The sequence below is a fragment of the Natrix helvetica genome (assembly GCF_964273705.1).
Source record: "Natrix helvetica genome assembly, chromosome: 5".
Lineage (NCBI taxonomy): Eukaryota > Metazoa > Chordata > Lepidosauria > Squamata > Natricidae > Natrix > Natrix helvetica.
The window spans coordinates 39,233,162-39,252,895 of record NC_138551.1 but is presented as its reverse complement, the minus strand read 5'-3'; the positions used below and the strand labels follow the sequence as shown (position 1 = coordinate 39,252,895).

At 36.2% G+C, this 19,734-nt stretch overlaps 1 protein-coding gene across 1 annotated transcript in view; it reads left to right on the top strand.

Annotated features, from left to right (window-relative positions):
* The window catches only part of CLSTN2 (calsyntenin 2), a 284,420-nt gene extending 265,099 nt beyond the window's left edge, over window positions 1-19,321 (top strand). Inside the window, exons 11-17 of the mRNA XM_081953844.1 lie at window positions 1,768-1,916; window positions 2,547-2,773; window positions 6,302-6,472; window positions 7,181-7,326; window positions 9,704-9,827; window positions 16,408-16,592; window positions 18,024-19,321. Of these exons, the coding sequence (XP_081809970.1) occupies window positions 1,768-1,916; window positions 2,547-2,773; window positions 6,302-6,472; window positions 7,181-7,326; window positions 9,704-9,827; window positions 16,408-16,592; window positions 18,024-18,227 (1,206 nt within the window). The 3' untranslated portion in view covers window positions 18,228-19,321. The remainder of the gene's footprint in view (window positions 1-1,767; window positions 1,917-2,546; window positions 2,774-6,301; window positions 6,473-7,180; window positions 7,327-9,703; window positions 9,828-16,407; window positions 16,593-18,023) is intronic.
* Window positions 19,322-19,734: the final 413 nt, after the last annotated feature.

Here is a 19,734-nt window from a genome sequence, read left to right as displayed (position 1 = left end):
CCCTATTGATTTTGTGAGACTATTTTAGAAAAAGAACTAATGGATGGTGAACTCTTATTCAAAACTGTCTGCAGCAATAATAGCATTGTACCACTTATTTGGAAATCATAGATTGCCTGATATTATCATCTTAGATAACATATGTGTGTTTATCAAAGAAGTTTAAGCATTTTATGAACAATATGCTTTTCCAAACTTTTACAATCTCCTTAATCCACCTAAATAATCTTCAACCAAATAGGTAGGGTGAGAAGATGATGCAGGTAATCTTGGATTAAATAAAGCAAATTGTTGGAAAAAAATGGGTCAGATTCCTTCTCGTAGAAACATACTACTCCTTTCTCAAAACATAAATCAGTTCTGGTGAATTACATATGGGGCAATGAATATAAAATAGTCTTGACTTTTCATTCTTTGTAATATTTACAAAGTAAGCAAGAACCGGAAAAGTTCTTTATTCCTATTTTTGTTAAATGAAGAGTTTTTTGGAAAGGATCTATGGAGCGGGAACCAGTTGGTTCCCTCAACTGTCACTGAGATCAAAGTACTAGTGGCATACAAGTTTAATGTTCAGATGGTCTAGTATGGCAATGTCATATTGATCAATTGAGAATACATTATGCTCAGAATGAGTTGGCAACCAGAAGCATCATTTTCAAAACTGTTTGAAGCTGATGCCCCTGCACCAAACTTAGTTGAAGATTACACTATACATTGTTTTTGTCATCAGGAGTTGCTGAAGGAAATTTCCCTGAATCTTGTATAGCTTACCAGTTGAACCCAGAAATCATTCTTCAGAAAGATTATTCTTGCTTGATGAAATTATCTTACTGTAACTAAAGAGTGAAGATTTGTTATGTATTAGTAATACTTAGTAATACTTTTTGGCACCCTGAAGCTCCTGCAGTTCTTCAATGAACCATTAGCTGCTGGAGACAATTTTGTAAGCACTGAACACATGTTTAAAAGAAAGAATCATACTTGGGTATGTTGCATTTCAATATCCACCCTTATTACTTGCATCCCAACATCTAATGCAAGTTCACCACTTGCCTCAGCCTTTAAGAATGCATTTGTTTGTCCTGTTTGAGGATGATGTTTATTTGCTAGAGAGAATGAAAATTCTTGTTTTCCATTTTGCCTGCAGCAGTATCTGGTATTGACAACTGTTGTTTCTATGATCGAACTGTGTATTGGGGAAAAGAATCCAAAGTTTAATGTTTCAGCTTCAAAACATTTTTAGTCTCTGATCTAGAAGCTGGCATGGTGCAAGTTTCTTCATTCATTTTCACCTCTTCAGCCATTTTCAGAGCCAGTTAGACAGCAGGTGGCAAAAACGAAACAAGCTGTCAGGGGCAAGTCTCATGCAGTGTTTTTGAGTTGGCCTGACAGTGACACGCCTTGATGGAATTGCAATTGGGTTGAGACATAAATAGGGCAATAAAAAGAAATATTGTATCTAGTTTTCAAGAACATTTGTGTTAAAATTGTTTCTAAGTATACACAAATGTATAGAAATGGTAGATTGCCCTAGTTAAATCTGGATTGTAGAGAAATTTATTTTGATTCAAAGTATTTGTTTTGGCTTTTAATTCAAGTTAACTGGAATGAAATAAGTGTTAACTAATGAAATCACAGATTTTCTTTATTTTGTTAAAGGTATGATGACCGTATCTAAGAACAGGCTTATTTTAGGTGTTACAATGAGTTGCCTTATATCATTTTCCTTTTAAAAAAACTAATTATATCCTTTCACCACCTCTGCAGTATCGCTTCAATCCTTCCCAGTCAGTCCTTGTTATAGAAGGAGATGACATTGAGAATATAAATCAAGCTCTCCAAAAAGTCTCCTATATCAACTCAAGACAGTTTCCAACTTCAGGTATTCGCCGCCTTAAAGTGTCATCCAAAGTCCAGTAAGTTAAATTCACTAAGCTTGATAATAGAAGCAATGCATCAGTAAACTCATGTTGAGGGCTTTTTAATTTTGGCATAAGTGAAAGAGTTTTATCAGCAACACTCATCTTTTAATAAATTGGCCAGCAGCTTAATTGTTACAGTGACTATGATTGCTACTATTCCTGCATGCCCATGGAGTTCTGGGATGTGTACAAAATGGCCTCCTGATGCATTGAGTATAAAATAGGCAATTAGGTTTTCAATGCACATTTAACAAGATAGCTTTATCAAGCCTGTTAAGTATCAGTTTGAGTATGTCATTAAAAATACATAAGCCATTTAATCAGATTTAACCATTGACTGTTTGTTATGTTATTTATGAGTTTAAGTTGTATGGGTGCAGTGACCTTTGTAAAGATCATACCTGTCAATGGCATGCTGCGCTGTTCATAAATAATTTGAGAAACTGTATTTTAATGCTCATATGGGACTGAGTAATTCTGAAGCTGGTCAGTGAGTAGGTGTTAAAAACAAAGTGTGCAAAGATCCCAATATTTCTGGATAAATATTCTCTTTCAACTGTGTGTTTCTTAAGAAAAATGAATGAATGCTTAATCTTCCATGAAGTTAGATGGTATATTTTTCAGATGTTTTGGTGAAGACACCTGCATTAGTATTCCAGATATAGATGCCTATATAATGGTGTTACAAGCCAAGGAGCCCAAGATTACAATAACTGGAATGGATCACTTTGCAAGACCTGCCACACAATTTGAACATGAAAGAGGAGTGATTCTTTTACCGGATGTCAGAATTGTCAGCACGGTTTCTAAAATGGAACATCCTTCTGACCTGAAGGAAACTGTAACTAGAGGTATAATGCGGGGGTTTTTTTAGGTTTATGATTTTCATGACTTAAGTAGAATTTAATACCAAATATAAATGAATAACGTATAGAAACAGGCTCCGCTAAGATGGTTGTAACCTTGGAAGAAAATTGTTTAAGGCTAGATAATATGGTCTATGCCTCTTAAATATTATTGTCCTTCAGTAAAGTGCATAATACATTGGAGAAGCAGGAGCTTATTTTATTTTAGCCTTCCCCTACTTGGTTCACTCCAGTCAACAAAGCATATATCAGATAAGCACTGATTTAGGGAGGGGAAAGAACTTTAAAAAAAAAAAAAGAACAGCTATTTCTTTTGCTTTGTCCTTTGTGAGCTCTGGAGAGTTAGGGAGACAACATTGACAATGCTGTCTTGTGCAACATTTATAACTACCAAATATTAAAATGCCATGGTAAAAGTTTCCTGTTATACTTTGGGAAATAACAACCTGAGCAGACCAACCTTGGTTGTTTAATCTATTTATAATATGCATATTTATTTATAATATTTACTGATTTGCATTTATAAAATAGTGATTGATTATAATAAGTACCAAAAAATGGGCAGTAAAATAGTAATAGTAAAATAGTAAATATTTAACCCACAATTAATTAAAAGCTAATATCCACATCAAACTATAAAAATTGGAAAAGTCTGTAAGAAGATAGCACTGTTTATTATCACCAATGCCTTGAAAAGTTGTTATTTATACACCATAAGGAACACAGTGATGAACTAGGCACAGCAGCCTCGGAATCACTTCCAAGAGGAGCTCTTCATATAGCATGTGATGGAGCAAAGTCAAATTAAGTATGGTAATTAGGTGCCATACATACATTTTAGAGTTAACTAGGTAACTCTAGTTATTGCCTAGTTATGTCTGCTGAACAGTTGTATTTCTTCCAGTTGTGTCAATTTGTTTTAATTAAATAGCTGGCTCAGGACAGGTAGAAAACAGAAAAGAAGCTAAAGAATGTCAGTAAGCTCTTTGGTACATCACACTAATGAAATAAGGTTTATGTGAACTAATTTCTCAGAGTTTATTAGGTCTAGAAGCAATAGTGTTGCCAAACCTGCACCCCCAATAATTTCATTTATTGTAAACACTGTGGCCTAATTATTATTGGTGAAAAGGTGATAAAACCTAAAGTTTTTCATTGTTTGCAACAAGAGGATGGACACATAAATAGTGAACAATGTAACTTTGATCTATTGCATGTTAAAGTGGGGAGGGGGGTTCATCTGTCTGAAGTGACAGAAATGGATATCCTTGGCCTTCATCATAAAATATAATTCATTTAATTGATGGCATGCAAAAGACATTTTAGTTGAATTCACACATCTCAGCCATGCTCAACAAAATTGCATTTTGATTTAGAATGATGTACAAAAAGTCATTTTTGCATGAATACATTTTATAACCAGTTGGTGAATTAGTGTTGGAAAATGTTTGGGATTATTGGATTATTTCTAGCATTATTATTTTCAAACCTCAAAGAAGCTGAAATCTTTAATGACACACAGTTTTGTTTTTCTAAACTTTTCATTCTATAACAGTGTTCCTTACAGTGTTGAGGAATAATTCATGATACAAATACTTATACCCGCTTGTCCTCAGCCTTCTGCTCTGTATTACAAATTATTTGCCAGTGGTGCTGAGATTCTCTATGTTATGCTATTAACTATAATAAGAAATTTTAAAACATTTTGCATACAGATTCACACACATTTCTTTCATAACAGTCATCACTGAATGATGGCATTTTTATCTATATAGTACTTTCCCAAAGAATGAGTTTTCAGCATGATCAATTTTCATTAATATGGAAACCCATGTTTAAGCTTTACTTCCTAACACCTGAAAATATATAAATAATTCTGTTGTAGGGATCAATACCAAGCTGATCAAGGATTATGTCTTAAGGAATATGAAAGCAGTTACAGCTAAAATACAGTGATGGTTGATTTACAGTGCTTATCTCATTTGTTTATATAAAGATCCTCTGCATATTTGGTAAACATTTTTGATACCAAATAGAGGTAGCTGAGAAATTCTTCTATATAGTTTAATTATTTTTAGTGATAATATTCTTCAGAATCCAAAACTCATGTTCCATATGTAGATTACCAGAAGCGCTGCCAGGTTGCGCATGCAGGAACAGCATTCAGTTCATTTTAAAGTATTAAATAGGCCCAGAATATACAAACTATTGCAGAAAAAGCTTTTAGATAATCGTGAATAAAACTGTGAATTTAATAATTATAGAAATACACATCCTGCCACAGCAAGTTCTCCTTCATCTTCATCATATTCTCCTTCTTTCATTCCTTCTTTCCTGCCTTCCTTCCTTCCTTCCATCCATCCATCCATTATAGATAAAATTAAAGTATTTTGATTAGATGCAGTTGTTCAGAAAATATAAACCATTCTTAGTGATTCAATTGTATTCACACAAATGAAAAATGTTACCAGATTCTGAAGAATTGTTTTTTAAAGTCCTAAAATAGTAATAGTGAGAAGGATAAATTACATTCCTAAATTATATTAGATTTATATATAAGATTTTTGTTGCTAACTGGAGTTTGGCAAAGAGGATAAGCTGACATACTGTATATGGACAGAAATATATCCTCTTGATATTAAGGAATGGATTAAAGATATGAGTCATTCATTTTTGAAAAGTCTTCATTCTCTAAAAATGACAAGATGAACCAATATGCTTATTCATTATCTATATTTAATGACAAGCTAAAGAATGGAAATAGTACTAAATGGATATTTTGTGGATATTTTATTAGTTCCTTTTCTCCATTTATTTAGTTTAGTTAGTTAGTTATTTAGATATTTAGTTCATCTAGATATTTATCTGATTTTAATTTGTTATAAGGCAGGATTTTTTTAAAAAAAATTACTGTACAACTACCATATTTTTGTTGGTAATAGTGATTGATGTAGTTATCTCCATTTCAGTGGGAATGGGTATCTCTGTTTATCTATCTAAATACACATCTCAAGAGGATTTATGACTACTCGGTTAATATTAATGACAGTCACTAAAAATCAGCATAATTATCATTATGTAATTCTGTTTTGTCTCAGGAGGTACTTATCAATCTTGGTTCATCTGCAAAATTAAGCAGGCAGGATGAGCTCTGATTAGTACTTTGTTGAGACACCTGAGATTTTCAGGGAATTGGCAAGTATGGGAACCCAAACAGAATACTTTGAAAAAGGCCAATGGTACAAGACTTCTGTAATATTGCCAAGAAAATCACCTGTATGCTGTCACTAAGAATTAAGTGTCTTTTCAAATTAACAATTCAATCCTTTACTTTTCAAAGGCAGTTTTGCATATATATATTTTTGTTTTTTGTTCTTTTCAGTCATGGATTGACAATTGTACACTACTTAAGGTCAACTGAGTATAGTGCCCTGTAAATAAATTCAATTTGAAAAGTAATGTTTGGGTTTTTTTAATGTTATTTGACATTTATTATTATTATATTATTCACAGATCATAAACCAGTTCTGTTAGAAAAAATGGATCACAATCTGGATTTTTGTGATATTTTGGTAATTGGATCAGAATTGGATCCCAAGCAAGAGTGTTTGGAGTTGGACAAGAAAGACCTTCAAGGGAAACATATAGAAGCCACTAACTCTACAGCTGGATATTCAATATATGGTTTGAGCATTTTTTAAATTTCTGTATCTTATCCTAACCTAATATTTAATAAGTTTATCTTAAATTAATATGGCTATGTTATACCTGTTTTTTTTTTAAAAAGAATAAAATACATCAGCATGGCAGAAGTTAGAAAGCAGTTCGGTATGAGAAATTCCAAATCCATTGACTGTTTACCCTATCAAACAAGATGAAGATCCTAATCTTTATCTGACTGAAAATGAAGTGGATATTACTGACTATAGAAAGTAGATCAAAGAACATGTACTACATTGAACTACCTTTCCTAGCATCAATTACCATTGACTGTGCTGGTTGAACCATTAAATAGTGCAGTTCAACACTATCTGAAGAGCCATGTTTCCATCTTTTTGCTATAATGAAGCAGAATATCACGGGTGTCAAACTCACAGCATCATACTGCCATCACATGACCTTTCACGACATTTTTCCTATTCATGGAGCTGGAGTGGTTGGGACGCATCGGGCCCGTGGGCTGCCAGTTTGACACCCCTGCTCTAGATTATTGAGATACACAGAATTTGTAGTCTTCGTATCATTTTCAAATGATTGTGAAGCTGCCTGTAGAAACATTAGCACTGGATTAAAGGAAGTGATAATATGTATTTACTTCTGGTATAGTTTTCACAGTTTTTCCCCCTCTTTTCTTGACATTTACTATGTTTTATATTGTTTTTACTGGTTCAGGTGTGGACACTATGAAAAACTATGAAAAAGTTTTACGGCAAATTCGCTATCGTAATTGGCATACATCTTCCTTTTCTGATAGAAAGTTTAGAATCAAATGTTCAGAACTGAATGGGCGCTATACCAGCAATGAATTCAATTTAGAAGTAAGTAGCATTAAAAAAAAACAGTTAACAATTATCTTTATATTATAAAATAAAAGGCACAGTGTTTGGTATCTATTAATATAACATAATTTTCAGGTAACTTAGTGAACATGTGATTATTTCTCAATATGTTATTAGGTACCAGTGCAGACATAAAGCCAGGCAATAAATTAAGATACTATAATAGAGTGTGGGAATGATTTCAGGGAAAGGATGAAAGAGATACTGGCTAGGAAACAATCAGGCAAATGAGCCAGAACCATCAGTAACTTAACAGTCAGAGTGTCCTGATCTTACTCACATACACATATATCACAGGTGAGGTAAAAGTTTTATTTGAGGCTTTCCACACCAAATATTTTTCCCCAGAAATTCCAATCAACAACCACACAACCCCACAAGACTTCACAGTTCAGTCCAGAAACAAACTCAAACTGAATTTGCAAGGCAGGACAAGTCCAAAAGACAAAGGCAAGGCTAAGGCAAGTCTGTGAGGCAAAAACAAGTCCATGAGACACAAGCAAAATCTGTGAAGCAAATCAGAGGTCAAGGCATGAGTCAGGATCTAAGATAAAAAGTCCAAATCAGGAAACAAGGAAGTTGATGAATGCAAGGCAAGGAAATGGACACATTGTTTCATTCCACTTGCTGAACTAAATACCCACTTCTAAGTACATCCATCAAAAGGAGTGAAGTTCCTGCCTCACAAGTAGCCTAGCTGACCTTTGTTATTCCTGCTTTTTCTGAACCCTACGCACTTTTGGATCACGAAGAAGAGGCACTTCTTCCACATCTCTGTTGATCAGCTGCAGTTGCATGCCTTCTGCTTCTGAAACCTCTGGGTTTCTCAGCTGCAGCTTTCCCTCTCATGTCCTTAGCTCAGGCAGCCACTCATCCAGTCACTCCTCTTGGATGGCTCTGTGGTGCTTGGCCTCATCACTTCTGACTCACAGTATCTGGGAACCTCTTGATGTTCCTCCACATCCCTCTTTGACAGTCCTGAAATTGGCTGTTCCTCATCTGAACTGGCATCTGAAGACCTGTCCAAGGAAGCCATCACATAGTAGCCATCGCATAGAGAAAGAAACTTAGAAAGGAATGCCTTAACGAATTAAACAATTAAAAGTGCTGTCTGAAAGTTTTATGCTTTCAGGTTTGCAAGATTGTATTAATGTAGTGTTACAATAAAGTAGATATAACTCATCTACTCATGTTTCCTATCTGGTTTATCTAGGAAAGCTGGCAGATACTTTCTCGTCATTTTATTAATTTAATTAAGTAATTTAATTAATATTTTTTTACTAGGACATTTTTAAACCAGAGACTGAAATGAGGTTATTCTTTATTTATAAAGAATAATTTTTCCCTCACAAATGTTGTTTCTTTTAATCTAATATAGTCAGCATTCTTGAGAGCTTGTTTCTCAAGTGTGTGAAATATAGAACTCTGTGCAGTAGACACATTTTTAAATGACTACTTTAGGACAGAATTGAGAACAATCCAGAAATACTTGTTATGACATTCATGTGCTTATCCCAGAGGATTAGAACTATGATTTACACTGAGCACCACATACTATATCAGGTTTTCACCTGAGAACAGCTGGTATGTGATCTGATGCAAGAACATAAATGTCGATTGTTTGTCATGATTAGATCTATGGAATTTTCAGCCACTACTGACTTCTATTGCAGGATAGATCTATTCTGCTATAAGGACCTTATATATTATTCGGACATTCCCCATGGAATTCTAGAAATACAAGGCGAATACCTTGTGCTTCTGGAATTCCCAGGGGAATATCCTAATAATCTGGCATTCAGTTTAATAGCAGTGCCTAAATTTAGCAAGGTTTGAGGAAAGTCACTTGAAACAATATTAGCACAAGACAATGAACTTGCACTCGGATTGCTCACTGGATTTGTCTTGTGGACAACAGACTGCCAACAGACAACAGACTGCCTACGCTCCTTATATTTGTTATTTCTACTCATTCATTGAACTTTGTGGTTTTGTAACTGAGGGTTTTTTATGGAATATTGCTGAAACAAGATAGTTGTGAAATATATTCTCCAGCATTAGTTGACTAGCTTGCTGTATTCAGGGTGCAATTGATTAGGTACTGATCAACCGATCTCATAATAATCACCCCTGAAAATGTATGAGAGTCTCTTTTTTCGTAATTATTTCCTCTGATTTAGTTGGTAAATCTGAAATCATTACCCTATGGATTAAGTGCTCTCATATAAAGCAAATGCAAATTGTGACCTGATAATATTTCTGCCTGAATATAAATTCTCGGCTTGACTATTATGCAAAATCTGATTAGTATTACTGTGAATACATATTTGTAATATTAGTTCCTGTTTTCTTCTAGGTTAATATTCTACATAATTCCAACTCTAATTCCATGGAATATGCAAATCTGATGATAAAAGAGCCACAATTTCTCCAAACTATCCATCACCCAGAGGAAAGCACAAACAATATGCAAAGCTCAGGTATTACATTATAAGAATGGATTTAACAAAAATTAACCTATTTTCTCTTTATGTAGAAGTACATCTAGTGAAGGGGAGGCCACCATTTCTTATTGTTAGAAAAGTTCTAACATTCAATTGGAATCTGAATTCCTGTAATTTAATATGGCAGGATAACTCTGTTTATATAGCTTTACAATAAAATAGATTTAGCTCATCTGGTTGTGTTTCCTGTGTTTCTACATGGTAAAACTGACAGCAATCATGCCAGTCTAAAGTACAATTCTCCTATCCTCTGTTTTACAGCCTGAGAAACTGAGGGCCTTTTCAGAACTTCTTCCCCTGCCCATTATCTAGTTGGAGGCTACACTGACTCTTTTCTGATTATGTCCTAGGCAGCATTTCTTTGCCTATTCTCCCAAGGTCTTTCCCATATACCATTACACTTTGAATATGTCTGGTGAAAGGAAAAAAGTTGCCTTCCTCCTTCCTGCTCCTTTAAATGAAGATTGATATTATATATTTCCTTAAGGCTACTCAAGCTTACCATGGAGCACCTGTTTCCTTAACAATTTATCATAAGTTTAAAGTTTCTAAACACCTCCACCCCACCCCACCCACAACACAATGGTGCATATTTCCTTGGTGGCAGTGGTGATGGTGGTGTTCTTTTCTTCTAGCAACCTATTGGCTGCTCATCTCCATCAAAATTAGAAGAAACAGAAAAACAACTGAAAACCTAAAATCAGACTGCTCAAACTAAAATAAATACTGTTAGTGGGCGCCTCTGGGGCAGCTAGTCTGGACTCCTAGCACTGTGTGCAGGTAGCCACCCATTCCTCAATCTCCCTATCCATGTTAGGCCACCACATGTAACTCCTGGCCAAAGATTTCATCCGGACAATTCCCGGATGCCCTATGTGCAAGGCATCTAATATTGCAACCCCAGTTTGGTTGGAAAAATGACCCAATCCCCCCACACTAGACAACTATTGACAACAGGCAGTTTGTCCCTTTTAGCAAAAAAAATTTTAAACTCTGGCCAACTGGCCCTTGGGCCACCCCATCCACACCCAGTTCAAAACCTGTTTAAGAGTCTGGTCTTTAGCTGAGTGGTGGGCAACCTCGTTGGAGGAGACAGGACCAGCCTTATGGCAGTCTATGAGCAGGACTGGTGTCTCAGGGGTCGGATCTGCAAGCAGTTCTGGAAGAGGGCACCGCCTGAAGGCATCAGCATGCCCTAATGTGGTGCCTGGTCGATGAATGAAATGGTAGCTTTAGGCCATGAGGAAAGTAGTCAAACAAGACATTCATGGTGACAGCGATGCCGGGGTAGGTCGGTCCCCAGCCAGCAAGCCCAAAAGCGATTTATGGTTCGTGATGATTTTAAGATCACCGCCATACAAGTACTCATGGAACTGTTATACAACAGCTACCGCAGCCAGAGCCTCATGGTCCAGTTGGCTGTAGTTCCACTCGGCAGCTGACAGAGTAGTAGGCGATGGGCTCCTCGGTTTCATTGGGCATGCAGTGGCTGAGGGTTGTCTCCACAGCCGGCGCAAGGCGAGAAACGAGTTTCAAATTTCCGTGGCGATTCTTTGCGGTCAGTGCACATGTGGTAGATGTCGTCCTTGCTGTTTGAAGCTTCTGGCTTCGTAGTCTCACAATGCACTTCCGCACTTTTGCACATACTCTTTGAGCTGCTTTGCCTCTAGCGTTTCTGTCAACTTGGTCGAAGACTCGGTAGCCCTGGCTTCGTCCAGGGCGATTTGTAGAGTGAGGTTTGTCTTGGCGAGCAACCTCCTCTGTAAACTAATGTCCTGAACACCGCAAATGATTCTATCCAGCAAAAGTTCGTCTAAGTCCCTGAACTCGCAGTAGGCTGCAGCATTTCAAAGTGCTGCAAGATATTGGTTGATCATTTCTCCTTCCTTCTGGTTGCAGAGGTTGAATTAATTTCTCCGCACGTATTTAGACGGTCTGGGAGCATGGTGTGTCCGCAGGGTCTGTTGTAGGACCAACCAAGTGTCTGACTGGATCGGCATTGGTTTGGACAAGTCTTTAGCAGTCTCAAACACGTCTGGTCCACAGTAGCTCAGGAACATTGCTTTCCTCCGACCTTCGGACAGGCCTTAGAGGTTGTTGGCTTCGAGGAAGCATTCGTACCTCATCATATATGAGTCTCAGTGCTCAGTGGCTGGGTCGTATGGAGCTGGTGGGGCGTGCATGGTCCTCTTGTCTTGGCAAGCAGTTTGAATTTTCTGCTTTAAGATGGCTGCTCGATGCCGCGCTTCGCTCCGAGCTGGATTGACTCGCTGGATTGTGTTTTGCTCTTTTTGGTGCCTAGTTGCCTTCCAATCCCACTTCGTCACCAGTGTTAGATAGGGTGAATAGATGAGGCAGACTCAGTCTTCAGCAATAAACAGCTCTTTAGTAAGTGACAATTACTTACAATCCAACAAAGGCTTTGTCTGGCAGCAGCCTTTTTATAGGGAGCTGTCAGACTATTCAACCAATCAGATTTGAATACTGTTCCCACCAGAACAGAGGACCTTGGTGGAAACTACCATACTGTTTGTCAGTATGTAACAAATACCATTTTAAAATCTTTTTTAGAAGATTTTAAAAACCCAGAACTAGACATGTTTTCCCAATGGGCCTTAACAAGGAAGAATATAGTAGAATAGTTGGCCAATTTCACCTCCCATGGACTCTTGGCTAGTTTTAATACATTCCAAAATAGCATTTGATTTTTGTCAGCTACGTCACATTGTTTGCTCATGTGCAGCCTCTGATCCACTAGACCAGGGGTGGGGAACTGTGGCTCTTTTGCGACTTGTGGACTTCAACTCCCAGAATTCCAGAACCAACATAGCTGCCTCAGGAATTCTGGGAGTTGAAGTCCACAAGTCGCAAAAGAGCCACAGTTCCCCACCCCTGCACTAGACCACCCAGATTCTTTTCATATGTATTACTACCAAGCCAGATCTCTTCCTTGCACCTATTCTTGTGCCTTTCATTTTTTCTTTTCAGATGCAGGAGTTTTTATTTCATCTTATTAAATATCATATAATTCATTTTGGCCCAGTGTTCAAGCCTAACTAAATCTTTTAAATCATTTTTCTGATTGTTTGCTTTAATTTTGTGTGATCTGTAAATTTGATAATTGTCCCTTCAAACCTTTCTGTTACCGTATTTTTCAGAGTATAAAATGCACCTTTTTGTCTCAAAAAAGACGCAAAAAATCTGGGTGCGTCTTATACACTGAATACAGCATCTTTTGCTTCTCGAAGCCCCGCCCCTTCACCAAAATGGCCGTGCATAGCCTTATGGAGGCTTTTAGAGAGCTCCTTGGGGCTGGGAAGGGGAGGAAAAACAGCCTGTTTTTGCCCCCCCCCAGCCCCCAGCAGCACTCTATAAGCTCCCTAAAGGCTATGCATGCAATTTTTTTGAAAAAAAAATGCGCCCGTTTTTGCAAAAAATGGGCCACTTTTTGCTCGTTTTTGGCCCCACCACTACCCCAGGAGCACTCTGCAAGCCCCCTAAAGGCTATTCATGTCTTTCTTTCTTTTTTTTGAAAAAAAATGGGCCCGTTTTCATGAAAAACGGGCCATTTTTGGGAGGTTTACAGAGTAAACACTTTTTTCCCGATTTCTGAAAGCTCTTTAGTTAGAGTAGTTGAAGAGAATTACATTGATCAAGTGCTGTGCCAGCAGAAACAAAGTCTTAGGTGCTGCAGATTGCCAGCTATTTCCTTCTCCAGCACATGGATAAATACACCTGAAACATCTACCTACCTACCTAATTTCACTCTTTCTCCCTACCTACCTACTGTATTTCTCTCTCTTTCTCTCTCTCTCTCTCCCCTGTATTTCTCTCTCTCTCTATCCCTCTACCTCTCTCTCCCTACCTACTGTATTTCTCTCTCTCTATTTCTCTCTATATATCCCTTTATCTACCTAGCAACCTAACTACTCACTCTCCCTACCTACCTACTATATTTCTCTCTCTTTATCTCTCTCTCTCCCTCTATCCACCTACCTACTTTTTTTAAAAAATGCCTCTCTAAAACCTTACTGCATCTTATACTCTGGTGCGTCTTATACTCCGAAAAAATATGTTATGTTATTAATAACATTCTGAATAGTACAAAGGTAGTATTCCACTCAATATGTTTCTCCAAGTTGATGTAAAACTATATATAATAAAAACTATTTATGTTTGCTAGCATTCAGCTAATTGTGAATCAATATTTAACATAGCTCTTGTTTTACCATTTTATTGATAAAGATATTAGAAATTTGTTGAGTGCTTGGGTGATATCACACACTATGCCCATGGCCTTCATCTCACCTATTAACTCTGGTTAAATTCGATGTAGTTACTTTCAGCCTATTTTCTTTCATTCAGAAAGATAATTTTGAAGTTAAGTCAATTTCTTCTTTCACTTCTTTCACCTCCTCCCTAAATCATTACTAAAAATATTTTAAAAACTGAGGAATAGCACCTTGTCAGGCAGCTGGGATAAGGATCAAGCCCAAGAATCCTGTTCCTTCATCAAGATCTACAGGCTCAAAAACCTCCCAGATAACATTTCCAGATGTCACCTCTATCAGCTGATTAGATTCTATGCATCCAACTTCCAACTCAAAGCAAACATGCATTATTTTATGCACGCAACAACCCATTCATGATTCATTTGGCCCATCCTTCCTACCAAGGCCCAAATCACTCTAAAAAGTGCTGCATTAGGTAAAAGCTCTAAGTGTGGAAAAATACTGACACTTCAATATGGCCATAATGTAAGCTCATATTTGAGCTTATATATGCATCTGGTCACAGTCAATGTTCCAGTTTCACCAGTATCATAATGAATTGTCACTTGACAAAGAGAGAGAAAGGCCATTTGGAGCAATGCTATCTAGAACGTTCATGTAATTCATATTCCAGATGTCCAACCAAACTGCCATCCCTATATTGGTAGGGAATTCAATCCCAATCAAACAAACCATTCTTTGTCTAAAGACATCTTGTGATGCTATAAACATCAAATGTGTTGATATGTTATAAACAGTTCATCATCAACACAACTCAAACCATGATCTAAGAAACAGTATCTTTCCCATCAACACAATTTGCATAGCTAGTAATTGTAGTATTTTTCTTTCCTTTTCCTGTCCTATTCCATGAAAATAATGCTTAAACCCTCAGGGCCTTAAGCTTTCTTCCAAGGTTTTCAAAATCTGTGGCAATGTGCTTATAGCTGCTTCTTGAAGTATTATATGTCAACATGTGCCCTAGCAGGAAGGATTAATTTTTGCTTGACTTAATTAGAGTTGAAAGCTGTTCTCTTATAAACTGATCTATGCTAGTGGCACAAGCAGACTTTATATGCCATTGAGCCTGATCAGCATACACTTGTTGCAGTTCTTCATATTAATGAACAACCAATTCCCTCAACTCTTTTTCTTGTCTTAATAGCTGCATTTTCTCTGTCACACGGGAACCTAATATTCTAATTCTGAAGTGTCATTTTATTTTTCCTTCCCTAAGTTTTATTGTTTCAGTGATACAGAATATTTTTGGCATCCTTCTATTCACTGAGCTTGCTTTTCTCTTTTTCTGTCCATATAAAGAGTTGCTCCCACTATTAATTTCTGTTGTGACATCTGCTTTCTTTCTACTGATAAATCATTGTATTTTCTTATCAGCTTAAATGTCTCTGTTTGCTGCTCCTATCTCTAGACTTTTTATTCAATGTTGTAATGTCTTTGCATTGGTGGTAAATATATGCCAGATAGTTTTCTGGCAGGAAAACAAACTTGCCATTGGCATGCCAGGTGCTCATCATAAACTCATGCCCATTCATTGTTGCTTTTACTTCTTCAAGCATAATTAGAGAGTTTTTATTCATTCTTTGTTCCTTCTCACACTTTTGGGTGAACCAAGTATAAACACATGACTTACGAAGATGTATTGTGGGTGCCTCATTAAACTCCCTTGCCAAATTCTTCTTTTCGTTTGCTCAGTGAACTTGGCCTGAACAAAGAACATGATGGCACCAAATAAACTCTTCCCTAGATTTTACATGTGTTGCACCTCTAGTATCCATGCATACAAAATGAGTAAGTGAGGAGGATAATTTTGTATAAATAGTTTTATGCATTAAGGTGTCCTCCATACTGATGATGATATTGTGTATCTGATTCTATTGGAAGACATATTATCCATTTACGTATTCACTGACTGTGTGGATAGTTTCTGGAACTCAAGAGCTGGAATTATATAATAATAGTAAGGGATTCTATACACAAAAGACGTTTTAAATGTGATGATCACCTACAGATAAAATTTCTATGTTTTATTTTTAAAAAAACTCTATTGGCGAATTGTATTGTTATCCTTTTCGTAATGGTTTCTTTTTAAGTTCAACAACAAAACAAATGTAACTGCAGTTACATTTAGGTATCATTATGAATGCTGAAAATTGCTATAATTATAACATAGCAGCTTTATTAATTAAGAAAATGCTAAAAGCACTAAATATACCTAAATGGCACTGGAAGAATATGTTAAATTGCTCCATATTATTTCATTTCAGTACTTCCAGGTATGGCTACAATCATCATCATAATCTGTGTCAGTGTCTTAGTCTTCATCATATCTATGGGGGTATACAGAATTCATTCAGCTTGCTACCATACTTCAAAGGAAAATGAAACTAATAAAGAAAATGAAATGGACTGGGATGACTCAGCTCTGACTATCACAATCAATCCCATGGAAGTAAGTAGAACAGCCATATTGTGCTATATTCTTGCTACCAGTCCTATTTTTCATTTATATGCAGACATCTTTTTCAAAAATCATCTTTGGCTACTCCCCCAATATTTATTAAATGTATTGGGTGAAAAGAAAAACATCCTTCCTACTTTTATATTGGCTTTATTTCTAATGTTGTCACGTGTCATAAAAAGATATCTATCTAGTCTATCTAAAGATATACCCAGATACACATACCATGTTTCCCTCGAAAATGTGACCTACCCCAAAAGTTAGTCCTAGCTTGATTTTTATATACATGCCCAATATAAGTCCTACCCCAAAAAATAAACCTTAATTAAGACTTTGCCCACTGCTGGGTACACTGGCAAAAATTAAGTTAGAGAGTGGATGGGATGGTGGTGGATCTGCCCTACTATTTACCTTCAGACAGTTGCAGCCAGGCCTCGCACACCCAGACACCTGCCTTGCCAGCCCATTTTTTTTGCAGCTGGCAAGGCCTACAAGGCTTTCCTGAAGGCCTCTGTAGCTGGTAACAGAGCTTTGGATTGATCTGGAGCTCTGTTATTGGCTGCAGAGGCCTTCAGGAAATTTCTGAAGGCCTCTGACAGCAAAACGGATGTTGGAGGGAATGTCCACAAGTGAAGTGAAGTCAGTGGACAATGCATACACCCTGAAAATAAGACCTGGTGCCTTTTTTGGTGGCAAAAATATAAGACAGAATCTTGGTTTTGGGAAAACGGGTAGATAGGCTGTTCAGAATTCTATATTTCATGGAATTACTATATCAGCTCTCATTGAAGAAATTTGGTTTAATCTTAGAAGGATGTAAACACTATTAGTATCAATAATACGTTGGAGTTACGAAAATAACTTTGCATACATTTTAATGACAGTGTCCTTGTTCAGTCATTCAGGAAGGTCATATTACATTTTTTAATAGTTGTAGCTTGGCTTTTTTTCCACATGCTGAATCTAATAATGTATTATTGATGAATATCTCTGTATCAAAGCTACAATGAAAAAAATGAGTAGAAGTGCTTGCTTAATCAAGAACAGATGGATGACATTCAAGTTGGATTGTTTCATCTGATTAATTATTTAATATGATCTTATAGAAAAGATGTCAGGTCATATATAATTGAATGATATAACTGCTTTTGTTACTTAGTTTCATCCTTTAGCTTTTGTGAATTTTAGTAAGGGAGGTCACTTTCATTTATCTCTTGGTAAATCTGTTAGTCTATAATTTTCTCAGCTGATAGTTAGCTCTATCAAACATGACTATACATTTGAAGGGTGTTTTCCTTTTCTTTTGGGTATATCTAAATGTGTACCAACCACACACTCTCATTTAGAAATTTACATATAAACTTTAGAAGGTTCTTTTCTTCTTATCAGCAGCTCCATTTTATGTTTCTTTATTATACATAGAAATATGAACAACCTTGTGGAGAACATGAAAGTGATGAGGAAGAAATTGAAGATGAAGATGATACAACCAGTGCAGAGTCAGATGAGAGTGAAGAGGAAGAAGAAGAAGAAGAAGAGGAAGAAGCCATAGGGAATAAAGGAGACAAACAAAATACAACCAGGCAAGATCAGTTGGAGTGGGATGATTCAACATTACCCTACTAGAGTCTTTAGTTTTCTTTCTCTTTTTGTATAAACCAATACTGTGTATTTTGAGTCACTCCTACTGATTCAACCATATCTTGGATCTATGAATTAATTGACAGTTTAACTTCCTATTGACTACAGATGATAAAACTGCATTGTCTGAATTTGATATAGTTGTATCACAACTACTCCCAATAGTTGTTCCTTTCCTAATATGTGAGTAATAGCACCTGGTAAAGCACAGCATACAACTACTAAAGAGTTATTTGTAAAAAGGACACCAACCTGACATCATACATTTGTTACTGCTTCTCTAGTTCCATGAAAACCCTGTTCCTTTTAAATGTGTACAAGCAAACCCAATTCATCAGATTATAAAGAGGATAGTCCAGGTTGCTTTTAAAATTTTCCAAAGTTCATACACCTATATATAAAAAAACCTCTTTTGGGGATTCCTTTTAACTTTGCCTTGTTAAAGATCCTACTGTCAAACATAGAAGATGTACATGCTACTCAATGCACAGGGCAAAATCCATTTGCACATATCTTCATTTTCACTTTTTTCTTGTGGTTATTTGACCTTTGCAGAGAGTTTCAAAACACACTGAACTGTATATGTCTGTGCATGTATAAGAATGCACTGCTAATGTCCAAAGTTTGCTAAAAAGAATTCTTGTCTAGTCCCTCAATTAAAACTTAGTTAAAAGGCATATAAACCCTATAAATGGAAACCTTTGTCTGTGGTGGTTTTTCAGTGCCACACAGATTAAGAAAGGTTTTCCCTTGTGTGAAAGATAAAACTAGAGTGTTACTGTAGCTAATACCTAGACTTTTGATCTTTAAAGAAAGTATCTTCTGAAAAAATGTAATTATAAATAATCATCCAGTTGCAGAATTTTATGGCAGCTCTGAACCATCACAGAGTTTGCTGGGAATTCAAATATGTGCTACTGTATATGTAGGAATTTAAATAATATTTATAATCTCAGGAAAAAAGACCCACTCTTTTGCATGTTAAAACACTCAAAGCTCTAAATGCATTGTTACAGATGGAATAGGTGTTTTATATAGTCCATTATCAATAAAATAAATTCTAGGAGTAAAGAAGTAATGTCATAATAAAAAAAATTTTTAAAGCCACTCCCCCCCCTTGTTGTAGATCCTTCTCTTCACCAAAGATGTTGTGTTTGCAAAATTACAAAGAATTCAACACAGAACTTAAAAGTATATTTAAAAAAACAACCTGGTAGCAGTTGAAAACATTTGGTAAAGAATAATATTGGGTAGTTTGCATTTTTCCAGCTAACCACTATATTTTGAATGTTTATAAGTTTGTGTGCTTTCTTATATATTTTTCTCAATATTTGTGGCTCTACAATTGAATGCCAAATAGTGCAGTATTTGATGCTGTGCATGTTTTAAATATATACAAACATGGGCATTTGATGAAGAAGCAAAATGTTTTGTATTCATATTTTCTTAAAGATTTGGGGGCTCTTGTTCCTTTTTAGCCCACACATTGTTG